This window comes from Erpetoichthys calabaricus, chromosome 8 (assembly GCF_900747795.2).
Source record: "Erpetoichthys calabaricus chromosome 8, fErpCal1.3, whole genome shotgun sequence".
NCBI lineage: Eukaryota > Metazoa > Chordata > Cladistia > Polypteriformes > Polypteridae > Erpetoichthys > Erpetoichthys calabaricus.
This window is the reverse complement of record NC_041401.2, coordinates 143,975,649-144,001,376: the sequence shown is the minus strand read 5'-3', so window position 1 is coordinate 144,001,376 and position 25,728 is coordinate 143,975,649. Positions and strand designations below refer to the sequence as shown.

General features: G+C 38.2%; 1 protein-coding gene across 3 annotated transcripts in view; it reads right to left on the bottom strand.

Annotated features, from left to right (window-relative positions):
* The window catches only part of obsl1a (obscurin like cytoskeletal adaptor 1a), a 144,244-nt gene that overhangs the window by 94,889 nt on the left and 23,627 nt on the right, over nucleotides 1-25,728 (bottom strand). For all 3 annotated transcript variants that reach the window (XM_028807562.2, XM_051931188.1, XM_051931189.1), the window contains exons 2-4: nucleotides 10,264-11,316; nucleotides 7,185-7,454; nucleotides 2,449-2,709 (exon numbers count right to left, since the gene is read on the bottom strand). In XM_028807562.2, the coding sequence (XP_028663395.2) occupies nucleotides 2,449-2,709; nucleotides 7,185-7,454; nucleotides 10,264-11,278 (1,546 nt within the window). In that variant the 5' untranslated portion in view covers nucleotides 11,279-11,316. The remainder of the gene's footprint in view (nucleotides 1-2,448; nucleotides 2,710-7,184; nucleotides 7,455-10,263; nucleotides 11,317-25,728) is intronic.

Here is a 25,728-nt window from a genome sequence, read left to right as displayed (position 1 = left end):
TTCCTCCGCTTTAAGGAGATAAGCCATTCCTCAAATTGTCTTCTTAAGGTGGATATTCATAATTCAAAAATGTCTAATCACAATGAATTTAAATGAAAATAAAAACATTTTATGTATTGTCTTGCCCCATAAATTACACCCATTTGTGTTCAAATAATAGTGAACTATATAACAATTGGCATACTGTAAATGGCTAACATTAGCCATCAAAACAAGCCCTAATAAGGCAATGCCTTTTGCAAATGAATGTTTAATTAAGCAGTTTTCCTAGCATTAATCACTTCCAGTTTCATATTCAAAGGAATGGTCTTTTGGTTTTTCTCTGGCTTTTCCAACTAGTTCACAATCTCTTTTGGAGCTGTGATTTCCAGGATAATGTAAGAGTAAATGTGGTAAGATGAGGGAACCAGAGCACGTGGATGCCCATGTAGACCTCACTGCTGCCAGCAGATCAAGCCCACCACTGTTCGGCAGGATGGTGTCTGAAGTTTGAAAATGCAGTGAAGTAAAAATCAAAGTAGACCAAAAAACTTATAATCACTCAAGTAAAGCAGAGGTATTCTCAAAATATGCTTACATTTCATTACTATAAAAACATGTGGTTCGATTACCCGAGAGTGATCTGGCTTGCAGGATCCTCATTGTTGAGGACCCGAGCATCTGGACCAGGCCAAGGAGACACCCATGTAAAACCTGGCTGTGGCAAATACATGGTCATTTCCGGAGGGTGGGACCGGACCGCATGTCTACCTGGGGGGTTGCCAAATGGGATCTCAAGCTGTTTCGTCATGTGGTGGGTGCTGACTTGACCTGACTATAAAACACTGGTACCTAGAGAAAAGCTCATACGGACATGGAGAATTTGCATACCCACAATGACAGTCCATGGTCTAAGATTTGTACTCACAGTGACTATAAGGGAGCAAAATTAACCATTACGCCATCATGATAAGCACTGAAGAATAATTATGAGTCTGATCTTTATTAATGTTAATCTGAAACCACCCAAATGCATTCATTTTTGGTGGATAAACTGTGTTTAACAGGACAACCAGTAATAAACAAATGTGTCTTACATATGAGCTAAAACATGAGTAAACTCATCTACTGTAATTCCCAAAGGCTCATTTACAAAAAGTAAAATAAATTTGTTGCCTCACTAATGGCAATAGTATTAGTCATAATTTATTAAAGTGTTTATTAAAGTATGGATTGTGAGCCATTTTGGGTCAGGAACCATCTTTAATTGACTCATGCTAGGTATTGAATTATAATTGAAGTGAATGAGAAAGGGTCAAGAAAGGTTTGTGGAAAAACTTGTGATGGGTGGCCTCTTATATGGCTGAAATAAACTCCTGGCCCTTCGTTCATCTGTGATTCTTCAAAAAGGGCTCCAAACAAACAACATATGATGATGATTTTCTAAGATGGAAGTAAAATGTTCAGGGGAACAGCACGATGATTGGTTGTTCCGTGGCCATTACGGATCATGAGGACATGCAACTGGCAAAATTGGGTCAAAATAAAAAAACGACTGTTTAGGAGAGTTCCTCATTTCATTCACATTTACTTAAATAAAATGCATAAGATTTTTTTCGTTTATTTTCTCTACAATTAGTATAGGTATTTATGTGTATATACACGTACATATATAGCAAGAATACATCATGTGTCAAACTGTCTACTTCAGGTTTTTAATGGAACTATGTAATTGACTGTTTTTGGAATGACGTCTGTGCATGTGTGTCAGGCTGGAAGTCTGTGGAGACACTAACACTCATTCCAAATGAAACCTGGTCCAGTCATTCACATTATAACATGCTGACCGTCTTATTTATTTTGTGCCAAATCGATCCTGTAGACAATTTAATTTCTTTGCATACATTTGTGCCCAACCAAAGTATGATTGGTGAAGAAGTATATGCATTTTTGTGACAACAAATGATTGAGCCGCTTCATTCTACGTAATAAAATATAGGTGTGACTGTAGAAAAAATCATCCAGCTTTTGATTTGGGTTCACAGTAGAAATTCATTCAAATTGTGATTTGAGGAACTATACATATTATAAAACATCAACCCATTAATTGCTGAAACCTTTTTAACCAATTTCAAATAAAACCCAATATAAAAGAAATTCAATATAAAGAATAAGGTAATGCTTAGAAGTAATAAGGTTTGTATAGCTTTTCAAGTACATCTGCACTAGAGAGGAAACAAACTTGGAAAACTGTAATTTACAGATGTCAAGTAACATACAATGTAAAGTACTTGGGGAGAATGTGCAAACTCAGTATAGCAATCATCATGCTTCCTTTACATATCTAAAATTAATTATGAATAAATGGTGCGCAGAATTAATATTTTTATATTATATTGAATTTTTTTTACATATAAAAAAGTATTGCAAGGAATATTTGCAATCCAGTCCATCACAAATGACTTTTACCTCGGACTCGAAGATGGGCTGAAGTTTTTGATTCACCCACGATGAATGTGACAAGTCCCGAATCCTGAGGGGATGCATTTACGAAAACTAGGAAGTGCGTTTTGCCAAATGACTTGATAATTGTCTGGTGCGTCTCTCTCAGTTCGTTTCCGTCTTTATACCAGTGGACATCCATTTCTTCTTCTTCTACTTCCACACAGAAAGCAGCATTCTCACCTTCTAAAACATCCACTTTCCGGGGGAGCTTACGAACGATGGTTCCTATGAAAAACAAATATCTGTTTTAATATCGCTCTATTATAAAAAAAAATCCTGGAGAGAAACAGTAGGGCGTTGAGACGTGATCTTCACATTAAGATCACCGAAGACAGTTAAAAGACCCGCGAGGACCAAGAGATTGACCCAGGACCGTCTCGCGATGACGTAGAACATGAGATTCTTGCAAGGCACGCCCTACTTACAACCAATATCAAATAAGACCACGGACAGCAAAACACTCAGTCATGTCAAGGCTTTGAGCAGACACAGATCCAGGGTCTCAGCGCATATAAAGCATATAAGGACAATACATTATAAATGAAACGTCGATGACTAAGTGAAGAAGAAAGCAGCGTGGAGAAAAGAGACTCAAAAGTGTTGGAGAGAAAAAAGAGCAAAAAAGAAAAAATAATCTAGGTGCAAATTCAGAAAATAAAGAAAGTAATTATCAGTCCATAACAAGTGGAATTGAAACAAAGCACGTCAATCTGGCTCAGAATTAAAAAACAGAGTAAAAGACAAAGTAGAACTTCATAAACATGTTCACAAACGTTGGCACTATATACATGCAGAGCAGATTATGAAAGCAGTGGGATTCGAAAGGCTCAAAAAAAAAAAAAGTATGCACGACACAAATGTGGAGAAATTTAAAGAATATGAAAGTAGGAAAATTAGAAAGTATAAAAAAAGAAAGTAAAGATCGTAGTAGCGCAAACAAACGGAAATTATTACTTGAAAAAGGAAAAATAATCACCACGGACCAGGTGTCATTGAAAAAAAAGCAGGACAAAGCAAGGTCAGAAATAAAAGGCAGAGTAGAAAACAAAGTAAAACGTCATAAAGAGGTTACAAAACAAAGGGGCCAAACACATGCAGAGAAGGTTAGAAATAATGAAAACTGGAATTCAAAAGCCTCAAAAAAAACGTAGGCGCGAAACACATGCAGAGCAAGATACAGAATATGAAAGCAGAAAAAACGACAGTGTCAAAAAAGAAAGTAAACATCACATTAGCGCAAAAAAAGAGAATTATTACTGGGAGAAATAACTAAAAGGAGAATAGAGATCGAATATATGGACACGGGTGATATGTCAGAAGTATGTAAATATTGTAAGGCTTTGAAGTTTAAGTGAGAGAATTTCAAAAACATGTTTTACCTCACATGCATTTATTGATTACTTTGCAAAAAAAATTATTAACTGCTGATGATGTAGATCATTTTGTCTGTGCTGAAATTCCAAACAGAGAAACCTATCCTGAATTATGGTACAAAGTCATTAAACACATGTCTCACTGACATCATTTAAAAGATTCAGCACATTGGGACTCGAAAGATTCCAAATATTGTTTTTACATAAGTTCTGAAATAAAAGTGAAACTAATGAAATAGCAACAATTCAAAGAAAAAAAAAATCTTAAAAGTGTGTATCCGGAACACCAAACACGGGGGTTGGCGAGCGAAGCGAGCAGGGGGCGAAGCCCCCTAGTTTTCCCAAAAAAATGTTTAATAGGTATTATTTTCACTGACCTATTAACAAAACTGAACTTTTTTAGGTTAATAATAGAAATTTTCACATGTTAAATATTTGTATATTTGCTTAGTTTCAAGATAGGATGTGTAATATGGATTGTACAAATACTCTTATAGAGTGATGAATCCATATGACTGTTTTAAGGCTATTTCAAAATAACACAGTACCTGCAATGGATGGAAGCTTACGCAATACAATATAGTCACAGTGGCTTGTGGGTAATTTGGGCATGCACAGTGCAGCACTCTGGCAATAGTCTACTTGAAGCCAAATTGAAATGAACATGGACTCTCTGCCATCGGATTGCACCATTCTTGAACAACACACTGTAGTGAGATTTCTTTGGGCATAGCAGCCGTCTGCCAAGAAAATCATGATGACCTTCTTTTGGGACATGGAGGGTCCTATTCTGGTACATTTTAAGGAACAATTGGTGACCACTATTGGGCAAGTTACTTTTTACTTATTACTATATAACTTTACTTATTATTAGTTACATTACTTGTTATATTACTATATTACTTTTGACGCCCACGCCCCCATAACAGGGTCGCACAACTAGTGTTGTTTAAAAATGAATCCACTCTATTGGTACAAATAACATTGCAAAGAAGGAGTCAACAATCAAACTGAATAACCACAAATACTGCAGCCTGTATGGAAAGTTATAAATATAAAAATTAAAGTACTAGTCTCTCCTGACTTTTTGGTTTTACCAAACATTTACAAAACATTAAATGTTGCTTCATATTTAGGCTGATATCAATTCCAAACTCCAGTTTTGTTCCTCTGTCTGAAATACAGTGGTGGAAACAAAGTCTATCTGTCCAAGAATTGTCTTCATTAGATTCCATCTCCACATATTCGTTCTCAAGGTAGCCAGCAAACATTTCTCTGTGGCAGCGTAACATTGCTCTTCCTGGCTATTTTCGCAATAATGCATCAAAATGAGGATGACTTAACAGTGGAAATGGGTAGCATCTCCTGTACCTTATACTCAGCAACGATCTTATTCAAATCCCATCCACTTAACTTCTCTCCACTAGAGTGTCCTAATGTGAAATCCAGTTTCAGTTGTTTAGCTGGAATGCACACATCATTGGCTGTAATGGCCTCCCTATCGGCATCAGCGTTTTTTTTCCACAAGTTTCGCATTGCTGCTGTGTTGCAGTGTCAGATGTTTTAATAAAGTTGACATTTAAATAGTTTTGCTGCTGGTATGGAGTTTACAACGAATGACAATGTTCTTTGCATCTTTGACTAGCGTGAAAGGGATGGAAACAATCAGAAAATAGAAGCAAAGTTAAATAGCAAAAGTAAATATATAATTTGTAGTTTTATTGATTAGGTTAAGTACTACATCATTCATTATATTGAAGGACAGAGTATCAGGGCAGTTGTTATAAGTTCCTGTAGAACAAGATAATAAAAGTGAACCTGTGGCATATGTATATAGTATATAGCATACGAGGTGATACACAAAAATAACTGGATTGGTAAAAGAAAAAATATTTATTGATGAATGACAGCATTTTAAACATTGTCACCTTCTATATAGTCCCCCTCCCGATCTCTACACCGCACCATACGTATCTTCCAATCATTGAAACAGTGCTGGAAGTCTTCTTGCTTAAGGCTCTTCAACAGGCTTGCCATTTCTGTCTTCACTTCATCCATTGAAGAAAAATGTGCTCCCTTCAGGTCACTTTTGATTTTTGGGAACAAGAAAAAATCACAGGGAGCTAAATCGGCCGAATAGGGAGGATGATCGAGGACAGGACTATTTTTGTCAGTCAAAAACAGTTTTACAGACAAAGCATTGTGCACAGGAGCGTTGTCTTGTCTTGTGTCACTGTTTGATTTTTTCACCCAACATTGTCGCAGCAACTCTTGTAGCGATTGTTGTGCAAAATACTGACTGGGCTATTCACAGGATATACCTAGCCGATTGGCGGTTTTAGAGGACATGTAGGAAGGGATATAGTTCTATGATTCATGTCTGGCTAACCTCTAGACGATTTTCCAGGAAAGCCCCAAGCCCAGTCCGGTTATTTTTGTGTCTCACCTCTGTGGAAGAATAATTTTAGGGTAACATAGCATTCTTCTTAAAGAAATATCATAAAGGCTTAATAAATGGCAGAAACCTGCTTAGGCACACCAGGAAATCAGACGAAGGTCAAGTGAACAACAAAATGTACATTGAAATATAAGAACTGGTTTAGGAAAAATACTGAGATGGTCAAGTAAGTAAAGAATGTACCAGAAGAAAGGTTGATGTAATATACAAAATGTACTGAAGGATGACTAAGAGAAGACTAAGAAATGTCCTATAAACGAGAATGGACAATTGTTATATGTGCAGAAATTTCAAGGGTGGTGGTGCCGCTCAAAGGTATAAGAAGAACCAGAATGTAATATAATAGACTTTTATTTTATATAAATCATTTGGGTGTAAACCAATGAACCAACCAGAGTAAAATGTATGCATTGATTGACACTGTATGTAAATTCAACAGTTTATAAAATGAGCCTCTATTCTTTGTTTTTCTGGCCATTCTGATCATTCTGACCATGCTGTAATGGACTGCTTTTGAAGAATGCTCCCTCTAAGGCATTTTGCCAAGGAGTAATTAAAAGATACAATGAACAGCTTGTCTCCTGCTTGATTACTGAATTGTCCTGTTAGAGGATGTTTCTTTCTTTAATAAGATGTTAAATTTCGACCACACCTCGCATATATTATGTATAATATTTATATATAACTACTATAGTATGTAATTGCTTCATTGAAGGAATGTAAGACTATGCTTTGGTACTTTAATGCAGAACACTTCCATTTCAATTTTTAAACATAGTTGTTAATTTTTCTGTTCTTATGTAAATTTTAGTCCTGATCTAAGTAAACACGATGAACTCATAAAGAGAGAAAAATTAACTCTTGCTTACCTCTGACTGATACTTCTGCGATGCTCCGTTCTCCGTCAGCCATCTCACAGAGATAGATGCCGTCGTCATCTGCCCCAATGTCCCGAATGGTGAGACGCCTCACCGTGCCCCACTGCTCGATGTCATATTTTGCTCCTGGGTGTAGCCGTCGGTCTTCTAGGTACCAAGTAGTTGGAACGGAGTGATCTGGTACTTCACATTCCAGCACAGCCTGTTCTCGCTCACGTACCTCCACATCATTCAGGGGTTGCTTGAACTTTCTTGCTGGCTCTAAAATAGTAGTCTTATTTAGAACAGGTGTGTTTATTATCCCCCCTCTGTGGAATTCTTAGGTAGAACCCATCTATTAACATAATGATTAAAGCTTCATTATGGAATTTTCAAGGCAAAATATGAAGACAATAACAATTTCAAATAATAGACATTGCTAAATTCTTTCACAGTGTATGATGATAAGAAACAAATAACTTAACAATCAAGAAAACATACTGTACTTGAAAAATTCTGCTGCCTAATGAAATGTCCACCTTTCAACCAGTAGATCTTGACTGACAAAATTCATCTCATGTAGATCAGATAATAACACTCTGCTTATTATAGGACGTAAATATTTTATTTATTTAAAAATATACCTGAAAGCCAGTGACTAACTCTCTCCATTGACACAGGTAATAAAAACGTATACATGTATAATTTTTCATTGTAGAAATAATATACTAGATTATATAGCCTGGTGAGTCTCTGCCACCGCTTCTGCTACTGTTTTGTTGTCTTTTGATGTTTCAAAGATTTATCTCATGATGGGTTTCTGGACAAAATGGCTATGTGACTTGAATAGTGGTCAAGTGTTTAGTATTGACTATAATTTTTATCCTAATTTTCTCAAATCTTGTATTGTGTGACAATGATTTGTTATGCTTTTCTTATTAAGGTGTGATTTTAAGCTTCAATTGCAACCAGAGATTTCTTTTTCTTTGCGCTGCAGTATGATTGGAATGAAACTTAATATATCTCTTATTGGTAGCTAGTTATGTAAACTGTGTTCTGAGATTTTTCAGGTAAGGCCGAGAGAAATTTCGAAGTAAGGTAATTCTACTCATTAACTGTGATGCCATTGAGTGGTGGTGTGTTGTATTCTGATTACCTCATGCAAGTAGGAATTTTAGTGTACTCGGTACATGAGACAATAATCATTCTATACACCTATAATACACATCAACAGTGAATTTATAAAGCTTACAGAATCCCAGTAAACTGCAATCGGGATGAAGTATTTTATATCTAGGCTACTGTATTCCTCAGGAAACGAGGAAACTGCAGAGTCCAGGGTACAGTAGGGGCTGTAACAGCGTGTTGTGTGAATGCAGATATTCCATGAAAATTAACCCTTCTGCTGTGTCTTTTGTTAATGCCTAATACACAACACCAAGTTCTATGTAAGTGAGGGAATAGGCTATCATAATCAAACAGGGCCGATGGTGACTCCAATCGGATATAATTAATTTCGAGTACAGTGTAGATGTACTAACATCTGTCGTAACAGAGAAAGCAAAAGAGCAGTCAAAAGTCATAGTTAAGCTCTGTTCCACAAGTTTCTTTTGGGATATTCGTAAAAACCAAAACACTCATCAAAAATCTATAATCAAAACCAAACAAGAACTTTAAACTAAAAAGATCTTATTCAATAGATTTCTTTTCCTTTATTTGCTTGAGCATTAGTCTAATGTGAGTCTTCCCTAACATTTCTCTAGGACTTTCCTGCCCGTATTCTAGAACTTTGGCAGCCATGATGCCAAGAGTCATAAAATCTCCATAAAATACAAGTACTCAGAATGGTGGCACCCATAAAAAGCAAACCAACAAAATATTGATTCAGTGATGTTACTGGAATAGCAGTAAAAATATTAAAAACAGAAATTTTAAAAAATGAAATGAAACAGCAAAGATTTAAATAAATTCCTAACACTGGCAGCTGAATTAAACTGAAGGAAACCTAAGGCAAGAATGGCCAGAATGAGAGTCCAACCACAACTTCGAACTGAATAGTATGCATTGCTTGAGAAAGTCCCAAGAAGATCATCTAGGCTGATTCTGGGTTTGAGAGGTGTGAGCTAGGAGAAGAGATTGAAGGAGCGAAACCTGTTCAGTTTAAGCAAATGGAGATTAAGAGATGACACAATCGAAATTTTTTAAATTATGAAGGTAATTCACACAGTGGATTCCAGTTGCTACTTTAAAACAAATTCTTCAATAATGACATAGGGACACAGGTGGAAAGTTGACGGCAAATTTCACACAAATGTTAGGAAGTATTTATTCACACAAAGAACCTAATTTATCATGGAACAAATAACCAAGCAGTGTGGTAGACAGAAGGACTTCAGGAACCTTAAGATCTTGATTTACAAATTAGGTGGACTGGATTAGCGAGCTTTGTTGGTGTGAATGGCGCCTCTTGTCGTCACAACTGTTTGAAGATTCTAATGCCTTTTGTGTGACTAGGAGTGCTTGTACATCTGACATCGCTTGCAGCTACACTTCACCCTATCAGCATTAATAAGCAGTAATAAAGCAAAGACACACTTTATGTGCTTTACACTCACTTTGTCTCTCCCTTCTTTGTTTAATCTCATTTAAGACTGAAATGGTGACAATTAACTTGCTGTAGTTTTTAATCAGTGTCTTTGCTGATTTTTCAGATGCATGTGTGATTATTTTTAATAAACTGTATCTTTTGTTTCTGAATATATTTTCCATTGCCCCAAGTTCTGCCTGAGAATAAAAGATTATTGATTTGTGGAAAAACATTGCTGGTCGCTGCTACCTGGAATGTTATTGTGAATTATGACTGATCCAGCATAGACACATCTCTGTTTCTGGTTCCATAATTTATTTCCTGTACATAAAGATATCACGATTGTATTTCTGTGCTAAGCAATGCCATATTTATGCTTCAGTAGTTGTGATAATATTTGTGATAGACTATAATAATTGCAATATATAACCAATTTTAATTATACCATATGGTTCTCAAACTAAAAGCTGATAAATTACATGTCCTCTAATAATATGGACTTACCCTTTACATAGAGGTGCACAGCACTGAGTGTCTGCCCTGCTGTGTTGGAAGCTGCACAGACGTAAAGCCCACTATCTTGTTGTTTGCAGTAGAGAACTTTTAATGTAAAATAGCCCTCACGATCTTCATATAGAAGGTGTCGTCTTCCAGATATCACTATTTTGCCATCTTTTCTCCACATAATCTCTGGTTTTGGCTTTCCAGTGACATAGCATCGGAACTTGGCATGCTTGCCTTCCGTTACTGTGAACATTTTCACTTTTGCTGAACTTACTGACAGTGGCTCCTCAATTTGCTGAATAGCATTTATCCTGGCCCCTCGTTTCCCTACGTGTGGCTTCCAATGGCCATTGGAGTATCCGTTGCGAACTCCATCTTCTTCATGTCCTGGTCCAGCATCGACCAAAAGCACAGCACCAGCTAGTGCCTCCCCAAACTCATTTCTAGCCAAACAAGTGTAAACACCACCATCAGGTGCCCGTGTCTGAAATATTTTTAGTTGAAACCAGCCACCGTCTTGGTGTGACACACTGAAATGTGAGCTCTCAAAAATGTCATTCAGTTTCTTGCCATCTTTATGCCATATCACTTCTGGTCGGGGCTTTCCCCATAATTTACAAGAGAAAACGGCATCCTCGCCCCGACCAACCCGAGCTGAGAGTGGTTTGATGAGGAAAGAAGGCCTGTTCTCCTCTCTAAGTTCTCTCACCTCAGCATCACCTTGAACCTTAAGAGTAGCTGCAGCATACGTTTCTCCAATGATGTTCTTGGCTTTACAGATGTACTGACCACTGTCATTCTCATCTGCTTTAGAGATGATTAGATTATAAACATTGCCATCCTCAAAAAGTCGGTAGCGGCCCTCAGCTTGAAGCTGTTGGTTACCTCTCTCCCAAATGACAGTTGGTCGAGGATCTCCGGCAATTTGACATTTTAGCACAGCATCTGTGCCACTTGGAACTACCAGCGGGCGGGGGTAGGCGAGGAAGCGAGGGGCACCTCCAAAAACATCCATTGCTGCCCCTTTACCGGAGACTGACAGTGGACCTCCACCTGCAAAACATTATCATAATAACCAAGAAAATAAGACCATGTATTCTTTGGTTCTATTATAGCAGTTGACTTTCATGATAAACTACATTAATTTATTTTTTTAAACATTAAATGAACTTTAAATGAAAAATTTTCCGAAAAATTGTCTGTTCAGCTTTTTTCTGCATCCATTACTGGGCTGATGTTTATTCTGGCTTGACTGAATTTAAACTGGGATAGAGTACCAGTCCATCACTTTGTACAAATAGAAAAAAACAAGTACTTAAAAATGAAATATAAAAAAAATAAAATGTGACTTAATTTTTTTTGAAAGACAATAGAACACATTTACACGTGTTAAATTAAATTTTCTTGGCACAAAAATGATAGGGGTAATGATCTCCACACAAACCTAAATGTAAAATTACCATAAAGAATTAGCAAAGCTGCAGAGAACCAGAATAACTGTGGTCTAGACAGCCATCTGAAACAGCCGTCTGTCACCGTGGGGAATACTGGTAGGTAAAACCATTTATGTCTGCCAGTTCCAGAAATATCTGTTAATATGCAGTTAAAGGAGTATTCTTGTATATTATCGAAATATTTTCTTAATTACAATAGGCACTATTGTAATATAATACTTGTTTTTTGTGCTGAGGAATTAAAAATAAAGAACATTGAAATAATATACAACAGGCATTAAAAAAAGGTCAAATTCTGATTTCTTTGAAAAAGACATACCCTCTTGATACTGTCTTGTATAAAAGTGAAATCATAGTCAGTTTTGTACCTAATATAGCAGTGGCCATCGATGATCTTATATTTGCATTTACATGTGTTCACTTATGCCCTGCGGTGGGCTGGTGCCCTGCCCGGGGTTTGTTTCCTGCCTTGCACCCTGTGTTGGCTGGGATTGGCTCTAGCAGACCCCCATGGCCCTATAGTTAGGATATAGCGGGTTGGATAATGGATGGATGGATGTGTTCACTTAACAGAAACATTTATCCATGCAAGGTAGAAAAGAGGCTAAACATAATTGAATAACATCAGCATTGAGAACATCGAGTTTAGGAATCGGTATGAGGGATCTCTGGTTTAATTTTCTCTCTTCCACAGCCATGGTTTCTGAGAAAGGGTCATATCTATGCAACTTTTAATGAAAAACCTGTCTGAATTTTATCCCAGTTTTACCTATATGCCTTGTTCTTCCCCTTTTCCCAAGCATTTGGTCAAATTCAGTTACTGTACATTTTGTCATTTTTCTCATTGTCTCTTTATGAATATCCTGTCCCACTCAAATTTAGGAGTCCCTTAATGCAGAGGATTCTATTCTTGCTAGAATCCAGAAGAAAAACAATACCCAACATTAAAATTTACAGTGCAAGTAGACGTAAAAACCAGGATCTCTGGCTGTGAATCAATAAATGCAATATTTGCAGAGCTGATAAAAACTGGGTTAGGGCCAACATAGCATATAGAACTGTAGTATAGTACATGTAGGTACTCAGTGATTGAGTTGGATATTTGCATATCACAATAATACAAATCCTGCAAACTGCCGCTCAGGACTTAATTCATTCTTTACACACAGTATACTGAAACATGTACACTGTATACAGTACTAAAATACTTACAACTGTGAACTACCATGTATAGACTATATTTATATACAAGCATATATTGCATGCTGAGATTTTGTCTCATACTCCACTTTATACACAAATTTTTTTAATTGTGAAAATGTATTATCTTGACTTAACAGACTTGCAAGTATATAAATGTCAGTCAGTCAGTCATCATCCAACCCGCTATAACCTAACACAGGGTCACGGGGGTCTGCTGGAGCCAATTCCAGCCAACACGGGGCACAAGGCATGAACAAATCCCGGAAATGGCACCAGCCCACCACAGTATATAAATGTATGGCACTTAATTTCCCAGTATTAGCATTCTGTGTTGGTATGGTATTGGTACTTCCAACAAAATCAGTGTTCAAACATTAAAAAACATGCTGTACAGCAAAGATTATTTAACACAAACGTTTGAACAATATAACATGAGCCTTAAAAAACACAATAAATGATACTCAATTGGTAAACCATACAGATGGAGACGGCACAGAATGAAATTACTATGAAATTTACAGAGAATTGAGTTGAAGTGACGTTAACATATATGCATTTACGTCATGTGGTGCGTGAGACACGTACACATATATGCACGTGAGGTTGCAGAGGTGACCATGATGCTAAATCAGAGGCTAATGCCAATGTCCACTTGTAACACAATAGCAAATATTTATAGTTTAGTTTATTTATTGACAGCAAGTCACAACATGCATAGATTAGCATGGGGCCCCCGGGCAACTGCCTAGCATGCCCATGCATTAAGACAGTGCTGGCTCTTACCTACTTTGCTTCTCTGTTTCAATACCACCAACTTGAAATGTGTTACTGGAAGTTTTCAAGAAACTATGGATACTTAACCACCTAGCAGTGCATGGGTGTACAGGGGGCTGGGAGAGAGAGCCCATTCTGACATTACATACAAAGAAGTGGAGTACTTGCAGCTTACAATTCATTTCATCTGTGATACGATGTGGGATTTCTCCTACTATTCTGCATGATCCATGTAGCTTCTGAGCTGCTACTGAAGGTCACATGTTCTTGACTCAGGATGGCTAGCACAGCGCTAATTCTTGGACTGAGACTGGATGTCAGTGGAGATCCTCAGTTTCTTATTCAGAAATATGCAGGTTGTTTCTTAGACATAGTTTATATAAAGGTTACGTGATTAAAAAACCAATAGACATAATATATATAGAGGTGAGGCCTTTTTGTGCAAAACAGATAAATGATATACAAATATTTGTCCATTAGTTTGTCTTTATAACTGAGATCAGCTTTGTTCTTTGCACTTCCCACAACATGTCTCCTACCTGAGATTGATCACCAGCCCTCTTGTTTACATCTTCCCTGCAATACAAAGCCACCTTAAAGGATTTGGCTAAAGAAGAATATGCTTAGTTCCAGTATACTTAGGATCACTGTTACTGATAATGAATTCAAAACATTGACCCTTGTTATCAAAGCAGTACAGGAGGAAGTTAAAACATTAAAATGCAGTCCTGGTCAGACTTCCTCCTGCACACATTCTGGTTTTGCACTACTGAAACTGCAGTGAATCTGAATGAAAAGCAGCTCCCCCTGGAAGTATGTCATTCATCCCAATGTTTCACCCTAGAGGACACAGCAAATGGGGAATCCTGGTAAGTAGAGTATTTAAGCAAAAAGACAGGTGGACTCAACTCTTCAGGACAGGTTTTAAAAAGAATCGTCACCTCCTGGGTCATATGAAATCAAAGTGTAGTTTAGGCCTCATATCCTCATATGCTGCAGAAGACACCACATGTGCCAGTTGGTCCTGTATTTCAGTTACAAATGGCTTTATATAGTATGTCTAAATAAAGACCTACTGGATTCCTGTCTCAGGTATCACTGGGCACACCCCCTAATGCATGGGTGGGTGGCTGATTTGATTATACAGTACTTCTCTGTGAAAGAAAATTTTACTTCAGTGTATGTAGTACTAGGGTGTTGTGCTGTGTTAGCCATTATGAATGTAGAGAAAAGCCAAGCAAAATGACACCTTTTATTGGCTAACTAAAAAGATTACAATATGCAAGCTTTCGAGGCAATTCAGGCCCCTTCTTCACATCTTGCCTGAAGAAGGTGCCTGAGTTGCCTTGAAAGCTTGCATATTGTAATCTTTTTAGTTAGCCAATAAAAGGTGTCATTTTTCTTGGCTTTTCACTTCAGTGTATGAAAAAGGAAACTATGTTGTTTCCAGTGCTACAGAAAGTAGAGGATGATAATGATAAGCCACATTGTAACAACTGCAAAGGCAAAGTTGTTCAGCCAGTCTATCAAGGAGGAGCAAAATTATAATTGATTGAATTTCTTCTCACATTTCTAGAAAGGGACAGAGCCTGTCTATAATATGCATGCGATCAGAAGTTGGTACAGAAGGTATTGACCATATGCTGCCTATCAATAAAAGGCATGCACTAAAACAACATCTTAGTTAACTGTTGCAATTACTTCTGGTCTTTCCTAATTCTGTTTAGTTCACAGCAAGTCAGAGAGTAAGAAGGGAGTCAGCCCTAGATAGGATGCCAGAACATTAACACACACACACACACACATTCATACTCATACTGGCACACAGCACATCTTTGGAATACAAGAATCCAAAGTACTCTGACACAAACCCTACAAAGACATAAAGAGAACTTGCAAACTCTGGACAGAGAATTGTCACTGAAATGTCACATAGCAGAGCTAAGCATTGCCTTCTTGCAAATGAATTACTTAGAAGATTCTCCAGATTACTGAGCTAGACTGAGGTCTTTGCATGCTGTATAGTGCCTTTTTAACACTATGCTAGAAAACTGATACTTTAATTTTATCTCATGAAGAGAAACAGGCTGGTCAAGAGAGAATTGGCAATTATAGAGGAACTACGTGAGACAGTATGATGTATGCATTGCATGTGTTATACTGTAAATGTATCTGTTTGTCTGCATCTGTGCTGTCGTGTTACATTTCCTTTTCAGTGTAAACGGAGGAGGTATTCGACAGCAGATCCTAACACTTTGTCTTAAAAGGCCGCTAATGAAGAAATAGCGGAAGCAGGTGCCGGTATAATGGGAGAAGATGTGTTAGTGTTGGAAGTTTAGAGTGTCTTAGTAATCCTGGCCAGTAAGAAGACGCTTACCATTTTTTTTTGTGAACTTTACTTTACCTCCAAGTGACTGTCCAAGCAGGTTAACACTATTAAAAGGTTTCTTCTGTTTTCCGGGATTACGGTGGGAAAAGTTGTGTTGGAGTTGGAAGTTTAAAGTGTCTCAGTAACTTGGCCAGTAAGAAGAAGCTTACCATTTTTCGTGGACTTTACCTTCAGCCTAGGTTAATACAGTACTGTTAAAAGGTTTCTTATGTTTTCAGGGGTTATGGTGTGGCTATTAAACTTTGAAACTACCTCTTTGTAGGCACATTTTACAGAATTAGATAAGATTGGGACTTTCTTCTGTGTCTTGTATGTGTTGATTATATCTTTGTAATAATGTATGTCGGTGATATTATGTGATTTATTACATGTGACTATGTTATTTTGATAATACGTGTCAGATTGTACTTTTCTGAGACAGAGAGGCAATCACGCACTTGTAGAGCACACAATCAACTACTTCTTAGTGACGCTATTGGATTATCATTAAAATTTATATCTAATATTCATCGGAAAACTGAAAATAGGAAGATCACTGACACATACGAATGGAAATGAATAACATTTGTGTAGTGATACCTTTGTAACTGATGTGGACTCAGCCCAGTAAAAGATGTTCAAGTGTACGAGGCTCAGTGTGGATATAGTGTCATCCTTGGGAATAACTCGCAGCAAGAAACTAAAATTAATTAACTTTTTTTAAACACACATAGCTTGTAATAATTGTCATAGTCATCAAAGAAGATGCTCAGATTTAACCTTGTCTGTCAAGTATTGCACTCTGAAGAACACATTTTTAATTTGTGTGCAGCATTCAATACATAGGAAGAAATTCAGTAAAACAATATGTACTGTGGATGCTTGTGTGACTAACAACAGGCTTTGAGGGGTGTGGATGCCACCAAAGAAACACAGAGCAAGACATAGAACCACACCTGAAATGAGAGAAGATGAGGACCGCAAGGGCATAGGGGTCATATTCTCAGGGCTTTTCTTTTCAATGCGGAAATATACAACAAAATATTGCAAGAGCAAGTATGTGCATGGACCATGAGGATGACAGAGGGTACAAAATATATTTAACACCTTTCCATAGATCTCTGAAAAGAGAGAAGATCTCCTGGCTGCTTTGTGGGGCAACATGATCCCAGTAAAGTTGAGATCATGCTTCCTATTTAATGGGAAGAACAGGGAGTACTAGAAATAGACCAGTACTTTACTTTCAAGACTCTTAATAAAAACACAAAGTCACAGAAATGAATTGCTTCTGTTTGTTTATTAAGAATGTTGCTTGTTTTTCGTCTTGAGGGGAGTATTCAGAGTTGATGGGTGCAGGTACACTGTGACTACTAGCCTAGCCTTCTTGTGGTCAAGAAGAACAGTCGTAGATTACTAAGCACTGTTGTAAGTCGCTCTGGATAAGAGCGTCTGCTAAATAATGTAAATGTAAATGTAAATGTAAATGTAAAGCAGACTACCCATGGTCTTGCAAGGGATTCTTATGCTTGACAAAGAAATAACTCCAAGAAAGAGTTTAAAATGGGAGATACTAGAGATACAAAGTCCTTTAGCAACCTCAGTGGTGCTTTGGTACATGGGCGAGTGGGAGACTAGTTTAACTTATTGTAAAATTGGAGTAGATCGCTTTGCATTTGGTACACTTACAGCAAAAAGGACAGAAACACCAGCCTTCACCATGCCAACATGTTCATCCATTTACTATATTCAAGTGCATTTTGTGTTGCATTTATACTGTAAAATCTTCTAAGCCTGCTTAATCCTGAGCAGGGTCACAGGGGCCCAAGCCTATTCCAACCAGCATAGGGCATCAGGCAGGAATTATCCCTGGACATGGCACCAATTTAGTCAGTCCATTTATCCTGCATGTCTTTGGACTGAAGGAGGACAGCCATGCAGACAAGAGGAGAACATGTAGACTCAATGCAGAGAGGACCAGGGATATGAACCCTGTTCTCCATAATGCACCACCATCCCACCGTTCTCATATATTTCATTTATTATAAAACCTGGAACAGTCTCGTGTGTAGTTATAGTATTAACAGTAGTGTTCTCATGTGTACAGAGTTCAGTGAGATTCTCACTTGCATGTCTGACCAACATGTAACATGTTGCCACTCTCTGGAGTCATGATAAAGAAGAATGTATAAAAATACAGAACTACATTGTAAGTTAAGATTGGTTTACAGGATTATTATTATCATGTGTACAGAGTACAGTGAAATTCTTGATTGGATTGTGCTCGTCAACAGGCAACCTGTCACTACTGCCTGGCACCACAATTAGTGAATATATGGCTGAATTCATTTCACCTCAGAAGTCAGATGTAAGAGCTGGGAATGACGTCACACCTGGGTTGACTACATTCCAATAAAACATTATGAAAAACAATATGGACTCCTCTAGGAAAACAATTGTTGTGCTTGCTCTTTCGGAATACAAACAACTTCTGAACAATATATTACACGTGGTATTTTGTACATCCAAACACCATAGCAACATGTCCAGGGATAGAGGTTGAGCAGTACTGTGTGTATGACTGATTTAATGAGACACAGATAGTCAGAAGTGCTAATAAACAGTATAATACTACAGTTTTCACAAACATTTGCAGTGTACATCACCATTTTGGATAGACATCATGATCTGAAGTCATACAAACTCAGACTTGACAGACCATCCCCAAGTTTCCGAGTAGGAAGTGTAACTTGTGGGGGCGATCGAAGTGAAAATTCTGACTAGAAACTTGGAAATTCTGACTTCCTAGTTCATGTGGAATCTCAGAGCACAGTTTATGACACTATCTACCAATAGGAGACATATTAAATCTCATTCAAATCATTCTCATACATGGTATACTAATAGCAAGAAGGACTGAAAAGCCAGCCTTGTTCTGTCTGTTATGATTCTGATTTGTTCTTAATTTTTGTTAGCCTTCTATGGATTTCATTACAGACCTCCCTCCTTCCCATGAGTTCACAACTACTGACAGCTCAAGTATTGGCTGAGATTTTTCTGCAACATATTGTCTGCCTTCATGGTTTCCAGTCATCTGTTATTTCAGACCATGGTCCCAATCTGTGTTTGAAGATGTTTTTATCACCGTATGGGATGTGTGGTTAACTTAACTTCAGATACCATCTTTAATCTAATGGTCATGTAAATGGAGACTTGGAAAAGTTTCTTCAACACACAATCAGTTCTTCCTTTGAAAACTAGAAAAAGCTATTGCCTTTAGCTGAATTAGCAAGGAATATTTTACATCACTCTGTTTATGGATACCACTATTTGAGTGTATTTATGGTTTTCAACCTTGGCTATTAGACCTTCCCTCTATGTCCTCCTCTGTTCCCAGCGTGGCTGAGCACCAGGCTGGTTTTGCAAGCAAAGTGGCAGCCGCTATGGAAGAAACTAAGGATGGTGGGTGCCTCTGCCAAGCAGCTTGCAGATATTTTTCTAAAAGACTCAATGCTATTCTTTCTTTTTCATATCCTCAGGCTTTTGACCTTTTGGCAATGTTTTTTGACTCCAATTTGATTTTTGGGGTTGATCTCTGGGTCTATTTGGACTACATCTCATTTCAAGTCCATTTCTATCAAAATACTATCTCCTCATTTGAGTCAGCATACTTTCAAAGGAGAATTGACAGAGGAACTGTGGAGGATAACAGGATAGGCAGGAAAATCACAAAAAACAGAAGATCAGAATCTAAGTACAAAAATCAAAAACACTATCCAAACACATAGTCAAAAACTCAAAAGCAAAATTATAAACCCAATATTCTAATTGAGAAAATAAAATATGTGCAGTCTTTACCAAAATATCCACAATCTTGGATGACCTGGAAGTGTGTGACACTGACCTTTATATCATCATGATGATAACATCAAGTATTGGGCACTTCCATTTGTTCTAGCATTGCAACTAGGTAGCAACTGTATACAGAATACCACAAAATGGTAGTGCCTGTGAAACAACAAGATCATCCAAAAAAAAATCAACACTGTGAAAATGATCCCAAAAGTAAAAAATAAAGACAGAATCATGTCCTCCATGTGCCAGAACTTCTAAATGGACATCATACCAATAAAGGCAAAAGTCAGAACTGTGATAGAAGAGCGAAGTGCCTGGTGGAAGCATGCAGAACATTCAGATTAAACACGAAAGGATAATCCAGCAAGGCAGGAGACAGGGGCTCAGACATTGTGAGATGGCTCAAGAGTGGTAAAGAGGGAGTGTAAAAGTTTTGTTCAAAACCAAAAGGTTTGGAGTAGATCTATAGTACTTTTAGATCTGTCTAAATGAGGATTGCTTTAATAGAACATCACAGGCCTTTAAAAGGTATGAGTGACAGTCTGGGTCCAAATTATCATGCAGTCTTCTCACTATTTCAAAATTCTGGTTTGGTGATGCACTCAGCTGTGTTTTCAGCTCTGTATGATGTATTTAAGGCAGCTTCGGAAAAAACAACATTCTATTTAGACAATCCAGACTGACAGCGCCGTAGGGAGTGTGTACTGTAAAGGGTTATGTTTATGCAGATGCTGTTTATAGAAGATGTCATGCATAGTCTGTTTTGGGACATTATGCACAGCATGAGAGTTTGGCTGCACAAATTTAAAAGCTGTCCAAAAGTCTATTTATACAGCTAAACAAATAAAAAGTATCAGATAAATGGAGTTCAGGAATAATCATTGAGTACCCTTGTCCAGGGCATAGAGAGCTGCATCCCTGGAAAATCTGAAAGCAACTAATTAAAGGGCAGCCTCAAGTCACCTGTTTGCCAAAAGATCAAGGACTTACATAAACTCTCATTTGGCTGGTGTCCTTCACTCAGGAAATAGAGATTTCACACAGAAATAAAACAAACACAAGTCTGAACAAATTTTTAATGGATGTTGACACCAGACACGTTTTGCAAATAAATTTATTTCATGATTATTTTGCATTATCTAATTAATTTAAATAGAGGTTTTTAAAATATTTGGGTGGGGGGCACCCCACATTAATAACCACCTTTGATCCTGTTTGTCTTACCCCAACTGCCCTTCTCTTGCAAATCTGCATTGAGTAAAAATGTCAAATGCCGTGAGTACAAAAAGTTTTCAATGGCGCATGATCACGAGTCTTGCTCGGCTGTTTGCAAAACACCATGCTGTCCCCCTACACTCACCTGACTTTGTTTATGGTTGCATGCTAACAATATCTCGCATTGCTTTTCGTTTAGATGCTCACGTGTGTTTTTTGAAAATGTTTTCAAAGAAACTGGTAGCACTGTTTTATCCTTTTTTTTCATTCAACTCCATCCAGGTCACACACAAATATTAATGGCATTACTAAGTAAACATATATTGTACCTTCTGTTTAATGTGTAAGCATAATTTTTGGTGTCTTTTTCAAGGAAAAATGTTGTTGTCTTATTGTTTGGCCCACTTAGCTTGTTGACAACTGGAGAATATCAGGTTAATAAAGTGGGTCTACAGAACGCATGTCTGTTCTAAGTAACACTGGTGCTTTACTTCTGTATGTACTTTACTAGGAGCATGTTTGGATGAATTAGTGTCAGCCATATATTCTGAAATATTCTTATGATGAAGGGTCAAAATCCTAAGGAATATCAAGAACAGGGTGTCTTAAATTAAGAGTCGGATAGTAGGATGCTGCCAGTAGGTCAACAGTAATTGTAGTCAATGTGAATCGGTTCAGTATGGTTTGTAAAGTAGGTTGAGGTGGATTGTCATGAGCTGATTAAGAAATCAACATTGCTCTGTCTATCTTCCTCGATCCACCCAATTCTTTTACGATCACTGGTGATTCTCCATGGGAGACACCAACCCCTGCTATAAGGAATGGCAGCCATTCTTCAAGAGGGACGCGCAATGGCAGTCATACATGAATCTCCAAGGGGGACTCACCCTACCCATGTTCTGACAATCATTAAGGAATGGGTCTCAAAGATACTAAAGAGGGCAAGATTGCTTCGCTACATAAGAAAGTTTAAGAAACCCTAATCTAGAGGAACCAAAGAGTACAGCATAAATAAAGGAAAACAAAAAGAGATACAATTCTGATTTTCTTGTGATTAATTATGTGCTTAACAAGTAATTTAGATAGATAGATAGATAGATAGATAGATAGATAGATAGATAGATAGATAGATAGATAGATAGATAGATAGATAGATAGATAGATAGATAGATAGATAGATAGATAGATAGATAGATAGATAGATAGATAGATAGATAGATACTTTATTAATCCCAAGGGGAAATTCACATACTCCAGCAGCAGCATATTGATAAAAAACAATATTAGATTAAAGAATGATAAAAATGCAGGTATAACAGACAATAACTTTGTATAATGTTAACGGTTACCCAAAACCCTCCCCCCCCGGGTGGAATTGAAGAGTCGCATAGTGTGGGGGAGGAACAATCTCCTCAGTCTGTCAGTGGAGCAGGACATTGACAGCAGACTGTCGCTGAAGCTGCTCCTCTGTCTGGAGATGATACTGTTCAGTGGATGTAGTGGATTCTCCATGACTGACAGGAGCCTGCTCAGCGCCCGTCGCTCCGCCACAGATGTCAAACTGTTCAACTCCGTGCCTACAATAGAGCCTGCCTTCCTCACCAGTTTGTCCAGGCGTGAGGCGTCCCTCTTGTTTATGCTGCCTTCGCAGCACACCACCGCATAGAAGAGACGCCACAACCGTCTAATAGAACATCTGCAGCATCTTATTGCAGATGTTGAAGGATGCCAGCCTTCTAAGGACGTATAGTCGGCTCTGTCCTCTCTTGCACAGAGCATCAGTATTGGCAGTCCAGTCCAATTTATCATCCAGCTGCACTCCCAGGTATTTATAGGTCTGCACCCTCTGCACACAGTCACCTCTGATGATCACGGGGTCCATGAGTTAGATTTTACTCCTAATCTATCAGGATAAGGAATTGCAAGAGAGGGTTGTTGCAGTAATAGTATAACTAGTAGCAGTAATATCAAGGGTGGAGTGGTGGCTCTGAGGCTAAGGATCTGTGCTGGTATCCAGAAGGTTGCTGGTTCGAATCCCCGTCATTGCCAAAAGAGATCCTACTCTGCTGGGCCCTTGAGCAAGATCCTCACAGGTGGCGCAGTGGTAGTGCTGCTGCTTTGCAATAAGGAGACTGTGGAAGATTGTGGGTTCGCTTCCCGGTTCCTCCCTGTGTGGATAGCGCTTTGAGTACTGAGAAAAGCGCTATATAAATGTAATGAATTATTATTATTATTATTGTAATTGCTCCAGGGGTGCTGTACAATGGCTGACCCTGCGCTCTGACCCCAAGGGGTATGCAAAAACTAACAAATTCCTAATACAAGAAATTGTATAAGGCGAAAAAAAAAAAAATTGGTGAGTACACAGTGAAATTCTTACTTGCATGTCTTATCATACAACTCTTTGCCATTATCTAGTGCCATAATAAACAAGAATATACTGTAGTGAAATCAAGATCCTTTTTTCTATGCTTCCATTGCCTGTAACCAGGGGTGTGAAATACAGAGGGGTCCTGCAGAATTAGGGGCTCTCTAGTTAAACCTTTGGGCTTCCTGAAAGGCGTAAAATCAAAACTGTCAAGTGGGTGACTCTAGGGTTCATCTCTGTCTTTGAGTGCTTCACAGGCAATGCGGGGCCAGATGCTTGCGTGGTAGCAGCCTATCGAGCAGGGAAGAACAGTGCATCCTTTGACAAGCCTTGAGAAAATCTGTGCCCTACGCACAGTGAAATCTGCACTCCACGTCAGTGATTTAATGGAAATAATGGTGGGAGGTGGGTGTGGTGTGATGAGGAACCAATATAAAATTATGCATGACTCAAAAACAGCTATGTCTTCTTCTTCTTCTTCTTCTTCTTTCAGCTGCTCCCATTAGGGGTTGCCATGGCAGATCATCTTCTTCCATTTCATCCTGTCTTCTACATCTTGCTCTGTCACACCCACCACCTGCATGACCTCTCACCACATCCATAAACCTCCTGTTAGGCCTTCCTCTTTTCCTCTTGCCTGGCAGCTCTATCTATATGTCTATTTTCACAAAAGCTTGTATTTACATTATTGTTCAACCGATTTAAAATATACGCTTATAGAGTCTTAATGGGAGAGCCAATACCACAAAAGCCATGCATTTCTCCAAAACAGCCAAGCTGATGTTCATTATGTTTTTCATGTATATTAAAATTAACCCAACTTAACATCTGGAGTTTAAAGTTTCCAAAGTTTCACCTTGAAGGGAGGTTCAACAAGACAAAAAATGGCAGTTTTTCCCAGCTTGCCAAATAAATGATTCAGTTATTGAGCAAGTTTATTTAACATCTCTTTGAAAACCAGGAAATACAAAGAAGTAGCGTTCACGACTCTAACACGGCAAGGACTTACTGCAATTGTGGATTCCAATCAAACACAAAAACAACAAATTCTTGACTCATGAGTGCAAAGGAGTTGATACTTATCAGGGAGGTGGTGTAGATGATGGATGAGACACTAGGAAGCAATGACTAAAGGGTCAATATTTAAAAAAACACATCCATCCATCCATCCATTATCCAATCCGCTATATCCTAACTACAGGGTCACAGGGGTCTGCTGGAGCCAATCCCAGCCAACACAGGGCGCAAGGCAGGAAACAAACCCCGGGCAGGGCGCCAGCTCACTGCAGGGTGCGCACACACACACACACCAAGCACCCACTAGGGACTATTTAGAATCGCCAATGCACCTAACCTGCATGTCTTTGGACTGTGGAAGGAAACCCACACAGACACGGGGAGAACATGCAAATTCCACACAGGGAGGACGCTACCCACTGTGCCACCATGCCACCCTAAAAAAACACAAAAATATTTATCTTCTTAGATTAATGCATTATACAAATATAGCCAGGCAATGCCAGGCATTTCAGTTAGAAGCCCTAAAATGTTAGTTCTTGACTTTAGGAATTGCAGATCAGTTCAGTCAACATGCTTTTCACAGCCACATAACATCTCTGGCACTTCCATAGTAGTTAATAGAAACAGTTTTTACTGCTAATGGAAAATATACTTGAAAGATGAAGAGAAAAACTTTAATACATTGTGTTTACTTATATTTTTTCACTAGAATCTATTTCTTTGTTTGTTTAAATCCCAGTGGTCAAGATCATTTTAACACAAAGAGTAGGTTATTAAACTCATCTTACTTTTGTCATTTTATTTTCCAACCTCTCTAAATCGAATTCAGGGTCATAGAGTGGCAGTGCCTATCCGAGCTGCACAGACCACAAGACAAGAAGCAGCCATGTGGAGTCCACTCACACACCCCGACACAACTGCCATTTGCCACAGTTTCATATCTTATATATAAACGTCTATGTGTGGAAGTGTGTGTGTCTGTCTGTCCGGCCCGGAAGTGAGAGGAGGAGTCGGGGTAAGGGCTCAACCTCTGAGGATAGGCAAGCGAGGCCAGCACATCAGTAAAGGGAAAACTTTAAAGAAAGAGTCACTCGCTTAGCAGCAAATTCAGAAGCGAGGCGAGCACATCGGCAAAACAGTATCCCTTTTACTTTTTCTCCCACCACTAATACACAAGCGAGACAAACATGCCAGCAAAAGGAAACCTCCAA